At 37.4% G+C, this 22,455-nt stretch overlaps 1 protein-coding gene across 1 annotated transcript in view; it reads left to right on the top strand.

The window, feature by feature from the left end:
• LOC150082950 (oligoribonuclease, mitochondrial) overlaps window positions 1-22,455 on the top strand; it is a 55,912-nt gene that overhangs the window by 28,985 nt on the left and 4,472 nt on the right. Inside the window, exons 3-4 of the mRNA XM_090376932.1 lie at window positions 1,309-1,386; window positions 12,676-12,896. Of these exons, the coding sequence (XP_090233058.1) occupies window positions 1,309-1,386; window positions 12,676-12,896 (299 nt within the window). The remainder of the gene's footprint in view (window positions 1-1,308; window positions 1,387-12,675; window positions 12,897-22,455) is intronic.

Raw genomic sequence — 22,455 nt, 5'->3', positions numbered from 1 at the left:
GCGGAAGGACCTGAAATGAAAGGAAATAGAACCAAAGAATCAGCAATATGGGCTTTGGGTACTTGAGAAATTTTATGATGAAATGCGCCACTTGTAATCTTCCAAAGCGCCACGTTTGGTGCATGTGCCATAGGTTGGCCACCCCTGCCTTACATAGTATCTAGACAGTATCCAATAAATATTTGGGGAGGCAGAAAGTTGACTGGAAGAGTGGATATAGTTATCCTCAACACAGCTGATATTGTATGTTCTGTGATGGTTTACTGTTGTTGACTGTTGTATTTTGAACACCCTCTTAATAGACTAGGGTTACACAAATATAATATGGTCTTCTACCAGAGAACACCATACCATATAGTGTGATAAGTAACATCATGTCAGGTGTTCCAGATTTTTCAGTCTGCATAATAGGAAAATTGACCCATGAACATATACTCACACAGACACACACTGGCAAAATGGTCTAAGTCACTAATGCACCTAAAACTCACCAACAACAACAACCCTCTCTCGAACTGCAGCATTTTTTTTTCACTAATCTGACAATGGAAAATCATCCTCTTTCTGTTGAGCAATAGCAGCGTATGGTATATAAAATGGGTGGTTGCAGCTTAACTTATGTTTTGATTTTTGAAACATTCTAGTTTCAGAAATCAAATGGCAACATTGTATGCATGTGCCACATGCACATACACAAAAATACCATTGAATATAGGTCTCCATACTGAGTTTACAGCATGGAGACCTATATATATTTATTATATTATAATTTATTTATTATAATATAATAAATATATATAGGCTACCATGCAGCAAACTACACCAACAGTGTGAGGGGAAAAAAAAAAGGAGAAATCCATTTTGAGGAGAAAACTAGAACTCTATGTTAAATGGAGTGAAAACATATTACAAAGTCATCAATATCTTAAATATTATTTCACATGACTGCATCCGTTTAAGTTTACAGTTTTTATCAGCCTATAGTGCTTTATTATTTGATAATGAAAACATATTTCAAATCATTGTAACCTGATTCTTTATTTAAGCCAGAGCTTCTGATGAACTTTATTACACATGGATACATTAATGCAAGTGGAAGGAAGAACATTGTAACTGAACATACTGTTAGGGAAAAATGGAATGTCCAGGGCTCAGCAACATAAATTTCAGCATATTTGCAGAAATGTTGACTAATAAATGAGCATTCTTAGGTGAGCAAGAAAATGTAGATTGGCATTTAACTGATTCATTGAGAATATAACAATAATAATGCAGAAATATATATTTTTTTCTCTTTTTTATAATAAGGGCCCAGATATAGTTATTCATCAGTCAGAGGAAATCTTAGATAGCATGAATAAATGGTGTAAGGATCATCATGGTAAAGTGAGTATTGTTTTTTGATAAATTGTATCAAGAGAATATTTAACATTTTTGAAAGAATAAGAAATGTATCAGTATTACTTTTTCCCCTATATATATTTGTATCACAGCAAGCAAGAAGTTAAGAATGAATTATAGAGTGGTCAGCCTTTTCTCTTATTTTTGTGTAGTCAGGGATACTCAGGGGTGTGCTGGTAAATTTTTAACAACCAGCTCTAATAAAGTAGGGGTACTGATGATTTTAATTGTGGCTGCTGCCACTAGGTATCCCACAATCCTTTTGTTCGGGTGATGTCACCAATCACGTGGCTCACCTCTCCCGTACCCCAGCATGTTTTTGTCGCCAGGGGGTGCTGGCTGCTTCCCATAATCTTTTGCACAGACTGGACTCTGTTATTATTATTTTATTATTATTTTTTTATTAATTTTATTTATTTATTTTTTTTTTGCTGCTGTTGGGTGGTCCCACATTTTTTTTTTTCATAAAAATAATTTTATTTGATGGGATTCAAACTGAGGTCTATGAGCTTTATGGGCAGGTACCCTAAACGAAAATATTATGTGAAATTATAAAGTTTTGAAATTAATTTCAGTGAGATGAATTTTTAAATTCTAAGAAGAAATTAAAAGTTAAATGTAATTTCCCAACTGTGGTTAAACGATTGAAAATAAATACCCATGTCTGAAAATTATAAGGGAAACATTGTAATTTCCAAGTTGTAATTATAATGTTCTTACTATTCTGGTTAAAATTCAAAAACTTCATTAAAGATACAGTTTTAACAAATGAAAGTCTTTTAGTGGAATACTAAAGAGGCAATATCAATGTGCACAGAACTTTACTAATAATAAAATTCTCAATTCAGATAACATACCATTATGAGGACAATCCATTCTTTTTTTCATTTCACATATAAAGGATTCAACTTTGTTTGAGAAAGTATTCATCACTTGTTTGCATTATGAAAAAATTTTCGAATTCCGCCTCATGGCACCGAAATTAGCATTAGCAGAGGCATACGATGCAAGAAAGCAAGCTTATGCAGCATCAGCCAAAAAAAACCTCCCATTTCACCTCTCCATTTATTCCAAATGCCTATCCAGCTCAGCCTTAAATTTATTTAGGCTAACAACTTCCACAACAAAAGATGGAAGTCTGTTCCACCAATCAACCAGCTGCTGGCCAAAGGCAAACTTCCACACGTCTATTCTATAACTGTCTTTCTGCAATTTGAATCTATGCCCCCTCAGGTTCTTAATCTGAGCATGAGGAAGAATTCCATCAGCATTCAGCTTGCTCCACCCATTCAAGGCCTTATATACATCAATCAGATCTCCTCGCAAGAACTTAAGCCTTTCTTGGTAAGAGCACCCCTTCTATGTACTCGTTCCATCAACTCTACATCCTTTCTAAAATGAGGCCTCCAGACCTGTACACAGTACTCCAGGTGTGGCCTGACCATTGCCTTGTACAATGGGATAATCATCTCCATCACTGCTAGCAAAATTCATATATATCATTGACAAGACTCAATGACCAGCCCTGGCAGCCCATCTGCACTGTTCAGCAAACTTTATATTTGACTGCACAATTACCCCCAGGTCTTTTTCACTTTCCACTTCCCTGAGGGTAGTACCACACAGTTGGTACATTTCTCTTGGGTTATTAAGGGTGTCAAGACTACTATTCAGGATTTCTAAGAGGTACAAGCTAAAGGTTATAATGATTTATGCGCCAACATCAAGCCATGATGATGAAGAGGTTGAAGAAATGTACACCGAAATTCAGTGTCTTCTAGATGAGCAGAAAACCCACTACACTATCATTATGGGGGACTTCAATGCTAAGGTTGGAAAGAGACAAAATAGTGCAGAAAGGGGAAGTATAGGAAATTTTGGAATTGGAAAGACCTGTGTAATTTGCAGAATCTCAAGGACTGTCAGTAATGAACACTTTTTTTCAAGAAAAGGATGAACAGAAATTGGACATGGAAGAGCCCAAATGGATTAACAACTAATGAAATTGACTTCATCCTCACTAACAGAAGATATATCGTGAATGATGTTACCGTTCTGAACAAGGTAAATGTTGGAAGTGATCACAGAATGGTAAGATGCACACTTGATATAGATGTAAGAAAAGAAAGGAAAAAGACTCAAGTAAATAATACAAAGGTCTTTGAGATAAGAGAAGAGGAGAATAAGCAGTGTGTACTAGAACTGATCGATCGCTGATGCTATCGAGGCAGAGTTAGGTGGGTCGGAAAACTGCTAGCTTGGGGGGGGATACACGGACTAATAGATTAACAGTAGCTGCTGGCAGAGGTAAAAGTGATTCTTGCACTACTTCTATTGAAATGCAATTGGGCAGCAGCAGCCTGGAAAGCAAGACAATGAGAATTTCCTGGACTGCTAGGAGTCATAGTGGAACAGGTAAATACATGGGCTGTGTTAGGGTAAGTAAGAGTAGAAACAGGTGCAGTGCATGTACAGTAATACTAGGAGTATAGTTAATAAATTCGATGAGATTGAAGTGCTAGTCAATACATCAAAGGCAGATATTGTTCGGATATCAGAGACATGGTGTCACACAGACATAAGGAGTGCAGAACTGGAATTTGGGGAGTACAATGTGTACAGAAAGGACAGACAGGACAGAGGGGTTATGCTATCAGTTAAGAAACACATAAAATCCAAGAAGGTGCATCCAATTGATGTTGGTGGACAATGCAATGTTGAGTCTGTTTGGTGTAACATAAGCACTGGGAAAGGAAGAATGAGAGTAGGTGTGTGTTATAGGCCTAATGAATCTGATGAGTATAATGAGCAATTGTGCAAAGAAATAGAGTGGGCCAGTAAATTAGTGTCTTATAATGGGGGATTTTAATTTCTCGGATATTGACTGGAATTTATGGGTTGGTCACTCACACACTAGCAAGGCTTTTGTGGATGATTATTTATTGGATGATTGTTTTCTACAGCAGCATGTTCAGGAGGCAACTAGAGGGAGTAATTCTCTTGATCTGATTATCAGTAGTGATTCTTCAATCATCAAGAATCTGCAGATAAAGTAACCACTAGGTACAAATTGTAGCAGTGATCACAGTGTGCTGAAGTGGGATTTACTCAAAGAGGTAACTACCATCAAGGGTAAAGGGAAGGGTTTTTGTTTTCGTAAAGGTGACTACGGTGGTCTGATACATTATTTAAATTCTATACGGTGGAACCAACTGATGATGTTACCAACAGCAAATTCAAAATGAGAAGCATTCAAAGAATTAATCTTGGAAGCCAATAGGCTTTTCATGCCAACAAAGAAATATTGTTCAAGCTAAATGGATGTCAGATGAACTAATTAGACATGTGACACAGAAGCCTATGATAGATATAAGCTGGTCTGTAAGTAAGTTACAAAGGAGGTTAGGCAGGCGAAGGCAGATTATGAGAAATCTTTGGCAAAGAATGCAAAGAAAAATAGCAAAGAGTTCTTTACTTATGTCAACTCTAGAAGGAAGGGGATGAATCAGATTGGTCCACTTGATATCAGTGGTTCAACTGTTGATGATCCTGCTCACGTAGCTAACAAACTGAATGAATATTTTGCATTGACATTCACACGTGAGGAGTTATTCAGGGAGGGGAATACCAGAGGTGAAGTCAACTCTGGCAGTAAGCTAGATAATCTTGTAATAACTGAGAGTAAAGTGGAGGAGAAATTGTTGAGGATAAACATAAAAAAGGCACCTGGGGTGGATGGAATCTATCCAGTTATATTAAAGGAGACAGTAAAGGAAGTAAGCAAACCCTTAGCCATAATTATGAGAGCTTCCCTGGACTCAGGGGAGAGGTACCTATGGACTGGAGAAGCGAAAATGTGACCCCAATCCAGAAAGGAGGATCAAAGGGAGACACAGGTAATTATAGACCTGTTAGTTTAACTTCTGTTCAGGGAAATTAATGGAGGCACTGGTTAAAGAAGCATTGCAGGATCATCTAGAAAAGACTTCAGTTATAGCTCGGACACACCATGGGTTTGATAAGTGGAAGTCTTGTTTGACTAATTTGATTGGAGACTATGATGTGGTCACAAAGAAACTGGATGCAAAGAATAATTTTGATATCATATATATGGATCTTAGAAAGGCTTTTGATACTGTTGCACATGGAAGACTACTGCACAAATTGAAGCAGTGTGGCATTGGAGGCAAATTGTTGCTATGGATAAAGGGATGGTTGAATGGGGGAAGACAGAGTGATAATCAATGGACACTGCTCTTTGTGGACTAATGTTATTAGTGGAGTCCCTCAGGGTTCATGTTGGGTCCATTGTTGTTTTCTGTATTTATAAATGATATTGATGATGGTATATTGGACTTAATGTCCAAGTTTGCAGATGATACGAAGGTTGGCAGGGTTGTTAATGACACTAATGACAGTACACTGCTGCAACAGGATCTAGAAAAGTTGAGCAGATGGGCTGAGAGGTGGCAAATGAAGTTTAACATTGACAAATGTAAAGTACTACATGTTGCTGTGGGATTACTGGGAAACAGTAATCCCAGAGCAACATATCAACTCGGTGGTACCACACTGACATTGGTAGAGAATGAAAAGGACCTGGGGATAATTGTGCAGGCAGATATGAAATTTTCTGAGCAGTGCAGACGGTCTGCAAGAGTACTCATGGTGTCTTGTCAATGATATACAGGAAGTTTTCTAGCAGGGATAAGGTGATTATCCCCTTTTATAAGGCAATGGTCAGGCCACGCCTTGAGTACTGTATTCAGGTCTGGAGGCCTCATTTTAAGACGGATGTAGAGCTATTGGAACGAGTACAGAGAAGGGCAACAAGATTAGTGAATGGAACAAAGGGTTGCTCTTACAAAGAAAGGATTAAGTTTTGCAACTTACAGTGTCTGGAGACTAGGCACCTGCGAGGTGATCTGATTGAGGTGTATAAAGCCTTGAATGGTTTGAGTACGCTCAATGCTGATGGAATTCTTCCTCTTGCTCAGAATAATCACCTGAGAAGGCATAAATTCAAATTGAGGAAAGACGGTTGTAGTTAGATGTGCGGAAGTTTTACTTTAGCCAGTGGGTGGTTAATTGCTGGAACAAACTTCCATCTGTTGTAGAAGTTGATAGCTTAAATAGATTCAAGGCAGAACTTGACAAACATTTGGAGCGAGTGGATGGATGAAATAAGGGTGCTATATAAGCTTGCTTTCTTGCATCATGTTCCTTTGCTAATGCTAAACGTAAGAAAAAGATATCGATTCGGAATATTACAACTTTCTTAAAGTGATAAAGCCCAAGAAACGTATAGGTAAAAAAAATTATTCAAGAAATTATTCAAGAAACCCTTGTAATGATGAACCAAAGACGACAAATGAAGAGCAAGATAAATACTGACAAAGACAAAATTGAGTATACTGAGTTATGCAAAGCCATTAGAAAGAGACTCAGAGAGGACTTAAGAAAATTTATGTCCTCTCTGAAAAGTAGAACAAGCATTAAGGGAAAACAAAGGACTTAAATCAGCAGCAATGAGCAGTAATACAGAAAGACAAATGATACTGAAAATGAATAGTGATGGCATACCTGTAAATAGCAAAGAAGGCATAATTCAAATAGCAGAAGACTATTGTAGAGAATTATACAAGGAGCGAGGGAATAATGCCAGCAATGGAGAAGATGGATCGCAAATTAGTAACACGTATGACATACCCAATATCCTTCCTGATGAGGTAGAACATGTGTTGAAGAAAATGAAGAATCAGAAAGCCCCAGTGGAAGATGAAGTTACTGTAGAGTTGTGTTAAAATTGCGATGAAAAGACATGACAGAAAAACTGACAAGACTCTTCACAAAATGCATTAGAAAGACCGTGATGCCTAAGGAGTTGAATAATGCAATCATAGTTTTCTTGCATAAGAAAGGAGATAAATCAGAAGTTGGAAATTATAGACCAATTAGCTTGTTATCTCACATCTACAAGTTCTTCACAAGGGGTCATTACTAACAGATTAGAAAGAATACTTAATGAGAATCAACCCGAAAGAGCAAGCTGGCTTTAGGACAGTATTTTCAACTATGGATCACCTTCACGTAATATCACAGCTAATGGAGAAAGCAAATGAATATAAAACACCATTATGCCTGGCATTTGTGGATTATTAAAAGACTTTTGACTCCATACGGCATGAGGCAATGTTTCGGGCACTGCAAAGACAAGGCATAGATACCCCATATATTATGATGTTGAAGAAAATATATGAAAATGCTACCTTCTTTATTAGACTAGACAAAGACAGTAGCAAATTTAAAATTGAGAAAGCAGTTCGACAAGGAGTTGCTGTCTCCGAAGTTGTTTACTGCTGCCCTTGAGGAAGCTTTCAGAATATTAGACTGGTCACAGACAGGAGTCAATGTGAATGGAAAGTACCTAGACCATTTACGATTTGTATTAGAGGGATGACATTGTGGTCATAAGCCACGATCCCCAAGAATTAGAGGAAAATCTTAATCAGTTATGCACAGTTAGTAAGGATTTTGGACTAAAGATGAATATGGCTAAAATAAAAGTAATGATGAACAAGTTGCCACAGAAAGGGATATAATGATTGAAGGAGCAGTAGTTGAAAAGGTGGAGTCATATACTTATCTGGGACAACTCATTAGCTGTAATGAGTAAATGGCTGGAAGTCAAGAGAAAAATAAATTTTGGATGCATAGCATTCAGGAAATAAAGTCACATACTGAGGAGCAATATCCCAATTTGTCTGAAACGTAAAATAATGAACCAATGTATATTCCCCGCCATGACTTATGGAAGTGAAACTTGGGCACTCACCAAGAGAAAAGAAGAGAAACAGAACTACACAGCGAAGAACGGAACAAATTATATTGGCAATCTAGGTAACAAGGGTTAGGCAGTAAACTCAAGTAAAGAACATTCTTATCAAAACTAAAGAACTAAAATGGTCTTGGGCAGGACACATAGCTCGAAGATATGATGACAGAGGGACTAAGAAAATAACAAAATGATACCCAAGAGGAGCTAGAAGAAAACCTGGAAGACAACAATGGAGATGGACAGATGAAATTCATGAGTTTGTGGGTAGTAAATGGATGGCCATTTCAGAAAACAGAACGAACTGGAAAGTTGCTAGAGAGGCCTTCATCCTGCAGTGGATTTGAAATTGCTGATGATGATGACAACTGTCTTTACTGTCCATAACAACCCTGCCAACCTTTGTATCATCTGCAAACTTGGACATTAATCCTGATATACCTTCATAAGTATCATTGATGAATACACAAAACAACAATGGACCCAGCACCGAACCCTGGGGAACTCCACTAATAACATTTGTCCACGAAGGGAAGTGTTCATTGATTACCACTCTCTGTCATCTCCCACTCAACCATCCCTTTATCCATTGTAGCAACTTACTCTTAATGCCAAACCTCTCCAATTTGTACAGCAGTCTTCCATGTGCAATAGTATCAAAAGCTTTCCTAAAATCCAAGTACAGTCAGTCCTCGTATAACACGTGTTTACACTACACGAATTCGATCATACACGATTTATAAATAGGGGAACGATATCTTATATAACACGAACAGAATTCGCTTATGTACGATTCGCCTTTGTGTTTACAAGAAATGGCCGTCGAACACGGAATCACCCCAGCTGAACGCAACACGATAGGAACAAAGAGAAGATTCTAAAAATGTATTTATGTGTTTTATATCAGTGAAGGGGAAACACATTTCACCATAATAACGTAAAAAGCAACAAAATTCCAGCTATCGGTATAATCACAAATGCAATTAGATCGAGTTTACTACCAGTTTGTAACAGATTCCATTAGCAGAAAGGCAACTGGAAATTGTTTTTATTGTTTTATGGTAGTAACCCCTAGAAATGTGCTTTAGTAAAATGTGAGGTGTTAAGAGTGTATCTCGGCCTTTACGGTGTTGTTTCTTCAGTTGCTACACTCGCACAGCTTTGTTTATGTGTATCAAGCGTGCCTCCTCGTTTTGTAATTGTGCTTTATTTCCTAAAAATGAGTAAAATACTTAAAAGGTGTGAAAAGGAAGCGTCCTGGTGAAGACACTGAAGATTCAGAGAGAAAAACAAAAGCAATGTCGATAAACAGAGGCGGACTGGGTCAAAAATTCTTACCCGGGGAAATTTATAGTGGCCTCATACTATGGTTTATGGCCAAAATCACACCGGCCTCCGGCCTGGTAAGGCTTATGGCCAGTCCGCCTCTGTTGATAGAGAAAAAATATGAAATTGTGAAACGCTTTGAGCGAAATGAAAGATCATGTGATATTGCACGTGCTACAGACCTAAATGAGCCAACGCCGAGAATTACAAAGAATGCAGAGAAAATAAAAACAACTTTCATAGTCAAAGTGTAATTAAAATCCATTAGATTAAGACACAAAGAATTGGAAGAGATGGAACGGCTGTCATCTGTTTGGATAGAAAATCAAACAAAAAACAAATCTGCTTACGATAGAAGCAAAAGCATTAGCAATATTTCATTACGTAATAGTCGTAATAAAATACGTATTACTTAAAATACTTAAGTAATTAAAATGCTTTCGTATTACGTATAATAATAAATAATCGTAATAAAATACTTACATATTTTATTACGATTATTTATTGTGTTTGGTAATGTTTTGGTTACAAATGTATGTTCAATCTTGGGTGGTCGGCACCTAATCCTATTTTTCCCATAGGGCCTGTTGTTTATATTACACGATTTTGCATTCCACGAGGGTTTCTAGGAACACAACTATCGTGCTATACGAGGACTGACTGTACGGGAACTCCGTGACTTAAGTAATACTCAACTTTACATAAGTTTTTGCCAGCTGGTGTAAACAAAAAAATTGTGGAAACTTATTTTTCATCCCATAAGAATAAATGGAGGTATCGTGAAAATATTGTAATGTGAACCTAATAATGTAGTGGGGTTTTTTTTTTTTTTTTTTGTAATTCGTTCCAAGTCTTTGGAAGTTGAAAATTTTGCTATATTACTAAGCTATTTATCTCTCTAAAAGGTCATATTTATAATGGAAATTGCACTATACTTTTCATCGTTATGAGAATCGATTTTTGAACGCCTTTGTGATATTTTTCTAAAGCACGTTTCTGGAGGTCACCACCAAATAACAATAAAAACAATTTGCACTTTCCAGTTTTATTGGGCTCTTCTGTTAGTGCATCTAATTATAAATGGGTAGTAAACTCAATCTTATTGCATTACAATAATCCCAATAGCTGCAATTGTGTGGGTTTTTGCACTATTATGGTGAAATGTGTTCCCCTTCACTGAAATCTTCAATCATATAAAAAAAAATTTTCAGAAACTTCTCTTCATTCCTATTTATGTATCACAATGATGAAGGGAAAGAGACCAACGAAAAATGCAAGTGGTGGTAGTGCCAGGAAACAAAACAAAATTGATTTAGAAATGAAGATGAAAATGATTAAGAAGTACTAAGCAAGAGAAAGTTTGTCATCTATTACAAGGGAATTAGGTCTCACTGCTTCAACAGTGAATACTATTTTAAAGGACAGTATACGTATAAAAGAACATGTCAAAGGATCAATGCACTTAAGATAAACAGTGAATCAGTGATCACAAAACAGCGTTCAGGTGCTATATCGAAGATGGAACAGCTGTAAATAATATGGATAGAAAATCAGATTCCGAAGCGAGTGCCCCTGAGTCTAATGACCATTCAAGCAAATGCAACAAGTATTTATAAAGATATTAAGGATAAGTATGGCAAACCCCAACCCAAGTTCGTGGCAAGCAGCAGGTGGTTTAATAGGTTCAAGCATCGTGCTGGTTTCCACAACAAAAATTCTGGGTGGGGCTACACTCAGGGTAGTGGAGAATGAAAGGACCTGGGGGTAATTGTGCAGGCAGATATGAAGTTTTCTGAGCAGTGCAGACAGGCTTCAAGGGTAGCCCATGGTGTCTTGTCAATGATATACAGGAATTTTGCTAGCAGGGATAAGGACCCTGGGGGTAATTACCTTGTATAAGGCAATTCAAGTCACACCTTTACTCCAGAGTGAGGCCTCCAGACTGTATACAGGTCTGGAGGTCTCATTTTAGGAGAGAGGTAGCGAGTACAGAGAAGGGCAATGAGATTGATGAGTGGAACAAGTGTTACCAAGAAAGGCATATGATCTGTAAATTGCAGCTTCTTGAGTCTAGGCACCTGTGAGGTGATCTTTCTTTCATCATATGCCCTGCTAATGCTAAGAAGAAAAAAATTAGCAAAAGCTTTTTTTTTTTTTTTTTTTTTTTTTTTACAATTGCCGTATTGATTTTTTAAAATTAAAAGTAGTCTTTCCCCTAAATTATGTTTAATATAACTTAATGATCTGAATTATATTGAATATAATAGAGAAATATAAATCATTTCCCCAACCAACTTACCCCAATCTTTAACAGACTAGGATGTGTAATGCAAATAGGAGAGTTGCCAGATGAACAACCACTTTAGGAAAGGAGTAGAAAGTAGTGTGGCCTCCTAGTTATAAAACCAGCACTAGATAAGTGTATGTATATCTAGTTAACTTTAGTGCTTTCGTGTGTTTCTGGATTTTTTTATTACAATTTTCATTAGAGTTTTAACTTGTTAATATGCATACCCAACCTCACGGTGACATATTTTCAGTCAAGTATTTAGCATGATATTAATAGGTATGTTCTTAAAGGAATTTTCACTGGCTCTAAGTCCAGGCTGTGTATCAGTAACTCATTTAGCACAAAAATGAAATTTAGCTTTTCCTCTATAACAGAAAAATAGAAAGCCAATAAAAAGCACAAAATTATGCTAGATGGAATAATTGCTCATAAGTTGGAAACCACTGCTATATATGAAAAATAAATTAGCTATTCTTAAATTTATTTTAAGAACAGCAGATTTATTAAGTTTAATTTATTAGTAGTATTTCATATCTAAAACAGATTTTTTTTATTTAATATCATATAGAACCTAAATAAATCACAAATATATAAATATTCAAAGGTTATTAAATAAAATATATGTACATTGCAAATCAAATTCATTCCATTAAAACTAAAATTCTTTGTAATAGGTTGAAGGTAAATTAATATTATATCCTTGATAAAATGCATCATATACAAATTCTCCATTTTCATGTAATTCTAGTTTTAAATTTAATCTTTAATAGAGAAATAATATTAGTGCTTTGCTAGTTGCTTATTATTTGTACTTTTTCCCCAGTCAGGATTAACTGAAGCATGCAAAACCAGTACTGTTTCTTTACAAGCTGCAGAGATGGCTCTTTTGTCATTTGTTCGTCAACACACACCACCAGGAAAATGCCCCTTAGCTGGAAATTCAGTACATGCTGACAAACAGTTTCTTAACAAGTATATGCCTGAATTAATGAAACATTTACATCACCGTATTGTAGATGTTAGCACAGTTAAGGAAATTTGCAGGTAATATTTAATTTCTGTAAGTTTGCAAAAATTAAAATTTAAAGCTGTGTACCTTTTCAACATAAGAAACCACTGAGAGCACAGAATTCATTACCAGGTTTATAATTGACAGACATGTTTTTTTTTTTTTAATGTAAATCCCAAACACGAGAGATATTAGAACCTATAGTACTTAGTATCGTGATTGGGTTGGAGGTTGAGAAGACGAAAGAAGATATTTGTTGATATTGGACTGTAATTTTCAGGAAATACGTATGAAGGAAGGTTGTTCCAGAAAACGGCAGTTGAATGAATAAACGAGGAAGATGAAAAGTTGTTGCAGTAACCCGTCTTGTGTGCATCCGAGCAGCAACAGCGCCTCCGTAGGCCAGGACCAGCAGTGCGATAGCGCACGCTTCTTGATTAGACCGGGGTTCGAGCCCGTGACCACCAAATACGGAAAGGTCAGGGAATGACCACCACATATCCCTGAAGCAATATGGCCTTAGTTGCTAATGCTCCTAAAAACCAAATAACAACCAAGCAGCAACATGCACTTAGTGAACTGGTGCAATGCAACTGGGGCCACCAACCAATGAGGACCCTAAACATTCTGACATTCCCACAAGTGTCAGGAGTGTTTGAATTGAATATAAAAGAGGAATATAAATCATTATCCCAACCGACTTTGCTCAGCACCATAAAATACTAAACCCCAATTTACCCCAATATTTAGCAGAGTAGAATGTAATGCATGGAGATGAAGAGTTGCCATATGAACAATTGCTTCAGGAGAGGACTAGGAAGCAGTGTGGTCTCATAGTTATAAAACCAGTGCTAGATCAGCTCATGTATAGCTAGTTAAGCTTTGTCCTTTCATGTGGTTCTGGATTTTTATTACAATTTTCAGTAGAGTGGACTTTTAACACATTCTGCATGCCCAGTCTCACATTGACAAATCACATGTTACTGATGTAATTACATTCATACTAGGCCAGAGGGGTACAGAAAAGTGAATCCTGGGATCCAAAATTGAATTTTGCATTGGGCCCCTAGGAGAGTTTTTATACTGCTGTGCATTCATACACATTAAAAGGGTTAATAAAGCAAGAATTTTCTCAAGATATATGCTTATTCTGTTCTTGTTGATACACCATTCTGTACTCATAGCAAAGATTAAATTATCAGTTTTTGTTAACATAGAATAAGTGTAATATCAGTTTGTTTTTTTCCCAGTGCCATGTCCTTTTTAATGATACTCCAAATTGGCATTTGGACTATCATTTTTTTAAGTACATTAGCATTAGTAGAGACATATGATGCAAGAAAGCAAGCTTAAGAGTAGGAGACCGGCGGAATTACTTGACAAGTACAGGTCACTGATGAAAAAAAGCCGTGAATTAGGGTTGAAATTGAAAGTGTCTGCAATTCTGCCCAGACACGATAGGAGGGAGTATATGATGAGAGCCCTGTCAATCAATTCGGCCCTGGAAAGATTGTGCAGGGCTCAAGGGGTAGAATTTTTTTCAGCCTGGTCTGTACTTGTTAACAGGAGAGACTGCTTCTACAGGGATGGGATACACTTAAATAGAAAGGGTGCAAGAATGTTTGCTGATGCTATCGAGGCAATGTTAGGTGGGTCGGAAAACTGCTAGATTGGGGGGATACAAGGACTAATAGATTAACAGTAGCCACTGGCAGAGGTGAAAGTGATTCTTGCACCGCTTCTATTGGAATGAGCCGCAGCCTGGAAAATAAGATGCAGGATATTTCAGAGACTGCTGGGAATCATTGGGGTACAAGTAAACACATGGGTTGTGTTAGGGTAGCTAAGAAAAAGAACAGGTGCATGTATACTTGTGTGTACACCAATGCTAGGAGTTTAGTAAATAAATTTGATGAATTTGAGGTATTGCTCAAAACATCAAAGGCAGATATTGTGGGGATTTCAGAGACGTGGTGTCACACAGATATAAGAAATGCAGAACTGGAATTTGGGGAGTACAATGTCTACAGAAAGGATAGACAGGATAGGAAGGGAGGAGAGGTTATGCTATTAGTTAAAAAACACATAAAATCCAAGGAAGTGAAGCCAGTCGACATCGCTGGACAGTGCAGTGTCGAGTCAGTTTGGTGTGACATAAGCATTGGGAGATCAAAATTGAGAGTAGGAGTGTGCTATAGGCCTAATGACTCTGATGAGTATAATAAGAAACTGTTCGGAGAAATAGAGTGGGCCAGTAAATCAGAGAGTCTTATAATGGGGGATTTTAATTTCCCAGATATTGACTGGAATTTGGGGGCTGGTCACTCACACAGTAGCAAGGCTTTTGTGGATTTATTGGATGATTGTTTTCTACATCAGCATGTTCGGGAGGCAACTAGAGGGAGTAATACTCTTGATTTGATTATCAGTAGTGATTCTTCATGCATTAAGAATCTGCAGATAAATGAACCACTTGGTGGCAGTGATCACAGTGTGCTGAAGTGGGAGTTACTCAAAGAGGTAACTACCATTAGGGGTAAAGGGAAGGGGTATTGCTTTCGTAAAGGCGACTACAATGGACTGAGACAGTATTTAAATTCTATACAGTGGGATCAACTGATGATATTGCCAACAGCAAATTCAAAATGGGAAGCATTCAAAGAACTTATCGTGGAAGCTACTAGGCTTTACATACCAACTAAGAAATATTGTTCAAGGTTTAGGCCTAAATGGTTGTCAGATGAACTAATGAGGCATATGGCAGAGAAGAAAAATGCATGGGATACATACAAATTAACACGTGACACGGACGCCTATGATAGATACAAGTTGATCTGTAACCAAGTTACAAAGGAGGTTAGGCAGGCGAAGGCAGATTACGAGAGATGCTTGGCAAGGGATGCGAAGAAAAACAGCAAAGAGTTCTTTACTTATGTAAACTCTAGAAGGAAGGGGATGAATCAGATTGGTCCACTTGAGATCGATGGGTCAACTGTTGATGACCCTGCTCGGGTAGCTAACAAACTAAATGAATATTTTGCATCGACATTCACACATGAGGAGTTATTCAGCGAGGGGAATGCCAGAGGTGTATTCAACTCTAGCAGTAAGCTGGAGAATCTTGTAATAACTGAGAGCAAAGTGGAGGAGAAATTGTTGAAGATAAACACAAGAAAGGCACCTGGGGTGGATGGGATCTATCCAGTTATATTAAAGGAGGCAGCAAAGGAGGTAAGCAAACCCTTAGCCATAATTATGAGAGCTTCCTTGGACTCAGGGGAGGTACCCATTGACTGGAGATGTGCAAATGTGACCCCAATTCACAAAGGGGGATCAAAGGCTGACACAAGTAATTATAGACCTGTGAGTTTAACTTCTGTTCCCGGAAAATTAATGGAGGCACTGGTGAAAGAAGCACTGCAGGATCATCTAGACAAGACTTCAGTTATAGCTAGGACACAGCATGGTTTTGTTAAGGGGAAGTCTTGCCTGACCAATTTGATTGGATACTATGATGCAGTCACAAAAGAACTGGATGCAGGGAATAACTTTGATATTATATACTTGGATCTTAGAAAGGCTTTTGATACTGTTGCACATGGAAGACTGCTGCACAAATTGGAGCAGTGTGGCATTGGAGGCAAGTTGCTGCTATGGATAAAGGGGTGGTTGAGGGGGAGAAGACAGAGAGTGGTAATCAATGGACACTGCTCATCGTGGACTAATGTTATTAGTGGAGTCCCTCAGGGTTCAGTATTGGGGCCTTTATTGTTTTCTGTATTTATAAATGATATTGATGATGGTATATCAGGCTTAATGTCCAAGTTTGCAGACGATACGAAGGTTGGCAGGGTTGTCAAGGACACTACTGACACTATGCTGCTGCAACAGGATTTGGAAAGGTTGAGCAGATGGGCTTCGAGGTGGCAAATGAAGTTTAACATTGACAAATGTAAAGTACTACATATGGGAAACAGCAACCCCAGAGCAACGTATCAACTCTGTGGTACTACACTGACAGTGGTAGAGAATGAAAGGGACCTGGGGGTGGTGGTGCAGGCAGATATGAAGTTCTCTGAGCAGTGCAGACGAGCTGCAAGAGTAGCTCATGGTGTATTGTCAATGATATATAGGAATTTTTCTAGCAGGGATAAGGAGGTGATTATTCCCTTGTATAAGGCAATGGTCAGGCCACACCTAGAGTACTGTATACAGGCCTGGAGGCCTCATTTCAGGAAGGATGTAGAGCTGCTGGAACGAGTACAGAGAAGGGCAACTAGATTGGTGAATGGGACAAAGGGGTTCTCTTACGAAGAAAGGCTTAAGTTTTGCAAATTACAGTGTCTGGAAACTAGGCACCAGCGGGGTGATCTGATAGAGGTGTACAAAGCCTTGAATGGTTTGAGCATGCTCAATGCTGATGGGATTCTTCCTCTAGCTCAGAAAAATCACCTGAGAGGGCATAAATTCAAATTGAGGAAAGACAGATGTAGGATAGATGTGCGGAAATTTGCCTTTAGCCAGCGGGTGGTTGGTGGGTGGAACAGACTTCCATCCCTTGTCGTGGAAGTTGATAGCCTAAATAAGTTTAAGGCTCAGCTGGACAGGTATTTCGAACGAACAGAGGGGTGAAGTGGAAGTGGTTATTTTTATTTATTTATGTTACTTTTTTTTTTTTTTTTTTTTTTGCTGATGCTGCATAAGCTTGCTTTCTTGCATCAAATGCCTCTACTAATGCTAATGCTAATGCTTATACAGCATCAGCCAAAAAAAAAAATCCTATCCATTTGTTTTAAATGTTTGTCTAGTTCTGCCTTGAATTTATTTAAGCTATCAACTTGCACAATGACAGATGGAAGTTTGTTCCAGCAATCAACTACCCGCTGGTTAAAGGAAGCTGTATGGAAATTTTCCTTTAGCCAGCAGGTAGTTGATTGCTGGAACAAACTTCCATCTGTCATTTAATATTACTTTTATTTAAACATTAAATGTTTAAATAAATTCAATTACTGAGTAACATTTTGCATGTATCAATGTTTCCTACTGGTATCTCAGTGAATTATGCTAATGCACTTCAAAAGACAGCATTTCCCAAACTTGTAGTATAACTGCTACTTATTGGTAATGTGATGGCCACCATCCAGATCACCATTTCAACAAGGGTGGTCAGGCACCTCTACATTTGGCAATCCAGTGCTGATTTAAATCAAAATGATCGAATGCAGACTTTCAACAAAGGAGCTGTTAAAACTGATTGTTCCACTAAAAGGATGAATAAGCATATTCAATTGCAAGACTTTAGCCCAGTGGTTTTCAACCATGGTACTGTGTAATTTCGGTTTAAGTTACTTAGTTATTTTATTATTATTTTTTTTATTTTTTTTGAAAATTATACATTTATTTCATTATAAAAAGGTGTATGGTATCCATTGTACCATATCTTTTTAATTTTGTGGTGATCTATAATTGATCTTTATTTAGTACCTCTATATAAAAAATAAAATTATTATATAGGTATATATTAAAAGGTCAAAAACCACTGTTGTATTTCTTTTGGCCTAGGGGTGCCATAAAAAAATTACTGGGACACTAAGGGCACCGTGAACCGAGAAAGTTTGGGAACCTCTGTTTGCCTATTTGCAAGTTAAGTGGGATGGCTGCTTTTAAAAACAAATTAGATGATAATAAGCATTAAAATAGCCATCTAACTTCATACTAAAGTTAAATAGCAATTATACTTCTCTTATGGGTAATGCAGTTCAACAATGGGGCAATTTGAGATACCATTCTAAACTAAGAGAACCTGCTTTAAGGATCTTTTGTTTATAAACAGTATTAGTGAATTGTAATACCCACTTTACTTGCAAATTGTCTAAACCCAACAACTGATGACTAATTTTACAACTGAAAGCTTGAAGTACTGTTGATTATCTATTAAGATTCTTAGCAAAGCTTATATCTTAGTACTCACCTCTAGATCTATATTGGTTAGGGTTAAATTTACATAAAGGAAAGTAAAGAAAGTAAAAGTTTTCAATTATATTAATTGATTGATTAATTAATTTAAAAACGTGTCTCTAGGAAGAGGGAGTGCACCACCTTTTTCCTGGTTATCATTTATAAAATTATATGAACACATTCAACACATGAATCTTCTTCATATAATTTTATAAATGACAACCAGGAAAAAGGTGGTGCACTCCCTCTTCCTAGAGACATGTTTTTAAATTAATTACTCAATTAATATAATTGAAAACTTTTACTTTCCTTTATGTAAATTTAACCATAACCAATATGGATCTAGAAGTGAGTACTAAGATAATAAGCTTTGCTAAGAATCTTAACCCAATAATTGATCATTAAGCCATTCAGCAGGAAGAAACATTTCATGTGGCATTAATTAAAATGGATTACTAACAGTGCTGATCTCAGTCCTTTCAAAAGCAAAAAGAGAAAGCAGCTGCATAGAAATTCTAGGAATTTATATACTTACAGTGGCGGGCAAAAAAACTGCATCACCTTAAAAAAAAAGTAATATTTGAAGTGAAACATGAGATATTGTTCGATTACTCATTTTGTTTGTCGCAAAGCAAGTATTGCATCAACCATTTATATAAATACAGCATTGGAAGAGTACACACATTCATTAGTATCCTGCTTTGCGGAGGTGTAAGCATGGCTCCATATGTTCAGTTGACACCAAGAAAAAAAGTGTAGCAGTTGATCTGTCCCAGGAAGCATGCTATCGCTGATGAAATAGGCTTCCACCAGTTAACAGTATCCTGAGTGCCGAAATTAAAGCGTGAAACCGGTGATGTGAAGAAAAGACCTGGATCAGGCTGTAAGAGAGTGACTGTGCCTTCCCAAAATCAATATTTGTAATCGCCATGCTAGTGCTTCTGATCTAAAACTGGACGTTTAGATGGCCTCTGGTGTTGAAACAAGTGCACGAACTATCCAAAGACGGCTTTTGGAATGTGGTGTGCATGCCTATTGGCTCATGAAGAAGCCTATGTTGACCCATCAAATGAGGAAGAAGACTTTCTTAGGCTAAAATGCATGTTTCGGAGACAAAGAGCAATGGGACACCGTCATGTCATTTTTTCTGACGAATTGAAATTCAACCTGCATGGCTCGGAGGTGCCTCCATAGCCAGGTGGGAAGGAGCAGCAGTGCACAGCATGCGCTTCTTGATTAGACCAGGGTTCGAGCCAGTCACCACCAAATACGGAGGATGCGGAAAGGTCAGGAAATGACTACCTCATATCCCGGAGCAATATGGCCTTAGTTGCTAATGCTCCTAAAAACCAAATAACAACAACAGCATGGCTCGGATAGGAAGCGATATGTCAGAAGACGAAAATCGGAGACACACCATCCTGACTGCATAACACCGACTGTAAAGTTCCCCGCCATGCATAACAAGCAAAGGGGTAGGGCAAATTAAATTTATTAACAGAACGGTGAATGCAGAAACATACACTGCTATCTTGGAGGAATGCCTGAAACCCGTTATTAGGGATCACCACACAGATGTCCAAAACTGCATTTTCAAACAGGACTCAGCACCTTGCCACACAGCAAAATTGGTAAGTTTTATGCTATTTAGATTTAATGATGAGTTTGTCTTCTTGTCTCACAAGGCTTAAAACATACTACACCAATATTTTGCCTTGTTTTTCTCCCTTAAGGTCAGTCATACTTCAGAAATGCTGGCATTAGTGTTGGACTGGCTCGGCAACAGATCAGAATTGAACCCTATTGAAAATTGGTGGTACATAATGTTGTATAAAATTTCTCAGAAGAAGCCAACAAGTAAGATTCAGCTACAGGAGAGCATTGTAAGGGTGTGGTACCACAAAATTGGCCAACTATATATCCAGAAGTTGATAAACTCTATGCCAGATCGTTGCAAGATTATAATTGCAGCTCAAGGAGGAACAACGAGATATTGAGGACTTGTTTTGCTGATTTACAGTACATAATACTATTATGTTAACTTGTCTTTTCAGTTTGTATATGTAAATGCAATAAAATGTAGGTTTGGTTGTCATGATTTATCATATTTCCATTAATTATGCATTTTACCCTTTGGGAAGATATTTATGGCAATTAGGTATATCAGGTGGAGTCTTTTTATTGGATTTCATTCACAGAGATATATATCCCATCTAACAAATGCATTTCTAATATTTCTGCAACTCACAATGCAGTGCAAAACACTATTTGCAAAATTCACAAGTGATTGAGTTTTTTTTTTTTTTTTTTTTTTTGTCTGCCACTGTAAATACCAGTCAAATACTATTATTTATTATAAAATAAAATAATTTGAATGGTTGTACTTGTAAAATTTTTCCTTACTTTTAATATAATCTCTGCACGAACTATCCAAAATTTTTTAACAGAACAGATTTATATTATCAATTTAATAAGCACTTTAGGTTAAAACAAGCAGCATTAATTCTGCTTGTTTTAACACAAAATTCTACTTGTTTGTTAACCCGTATATCTTTATATGTACTGCATGTTTGTGTGTGTATGCACAAGATAAAGTATATAAACTGCCTGGACACTTTATTGGACTATGAGCCAACAGCAGTGTCGAATCACTGCTTTGACATGATGTGGCATGAGATGAAACAAGGTGAAACGTTACATGGAATATTTATATGACAAAACTACTTTCCTCAATTCCTGGAATGGATAAATTGTTGTGCTAACAAGGAAAGACTGCGATTACAATATAAGGAAATATGAAGTTTACCATACAGCATAAATCCAGGAATCATTAGCAAGGGCACTTGATGCAAGAAAGCAAGCTTATATAGCATCAGCCAAAAAAAAAAAAAAAAAAAAAAAAACCCCTTATTTCACGCATTCCCACACTTCAAATGTTTGTCAAGTTCTGCTTTGAATCTATTTCAGCTATCAACTTCTACGACAGATGGAAGTTTGTTCTGGCCATCAACCACCTGCTGGCTAAAGGCAAACTTCCACACATCTATCCTACAACTGTCTTTCCTCGATTTGAATTTATGCCCTCTCAGGTGATTATTCTGAGCAATAGGAAGAATCCCATCAGCATTGAGCATACTCAAACCATTCAAGGCGTAATACACCTCAATCAGATCACCTCGCAGGTGCCTAGTCTCTAGACGCTGTAATTTGCAAAACTTAAGCCTTTCTTTGTGAGAGCAACCCTTTGTTCTGTTCACTAATCTTGTTGCCCTTCTCTGTACTCATTCCAACAGCTCTACATCCTTCTTCAAATGTGGCCTCCAGACTTGTATACAGTACTCAAGGTGTGGCCAGACTATTACCTTATACAAGGGGTTATCACCTCCTTATCCCTGCTAGAAAAATTCCTGTATATCATTGACAAGACACCATGAGCTACTCTTGCAGACAGTCTGCATTGCTCAGAAAACTTCATATCTGCCTGCACAATTACCCCCATGTCCTTTTCATTCTTTACCACTGTCAGTGTGGTACCACAGAATTGATAAGTTACTCTGGGATTACTGCTTCCCATATGTAGTACTTTACATTTTACAATGTTAAACTTCATTTGACGCCTCTCAGCCCATCTGCTCA

The sequence above is a fragment of the Mastigoproctus giganteus genome, chromosome 7 (genome assembly GCF_048544385.1).
Source record: "Mastigoproctus giganteus isolate SK-2022 chromosome 7, ASM4854438v1, whole genome shotgun sequence".
NCBI lineage: Eukaryota > Metazoa > Arthropoda > Arachnida > Uropygi > Thelyphonidae > Mastigoproctus > Mastigoproctus giganteus.
The sequence above is the reverse complement of the archived record's forward strand: the minus strand, read 5'-3'. Positions and strand labels throughout refer to the sequence as shown.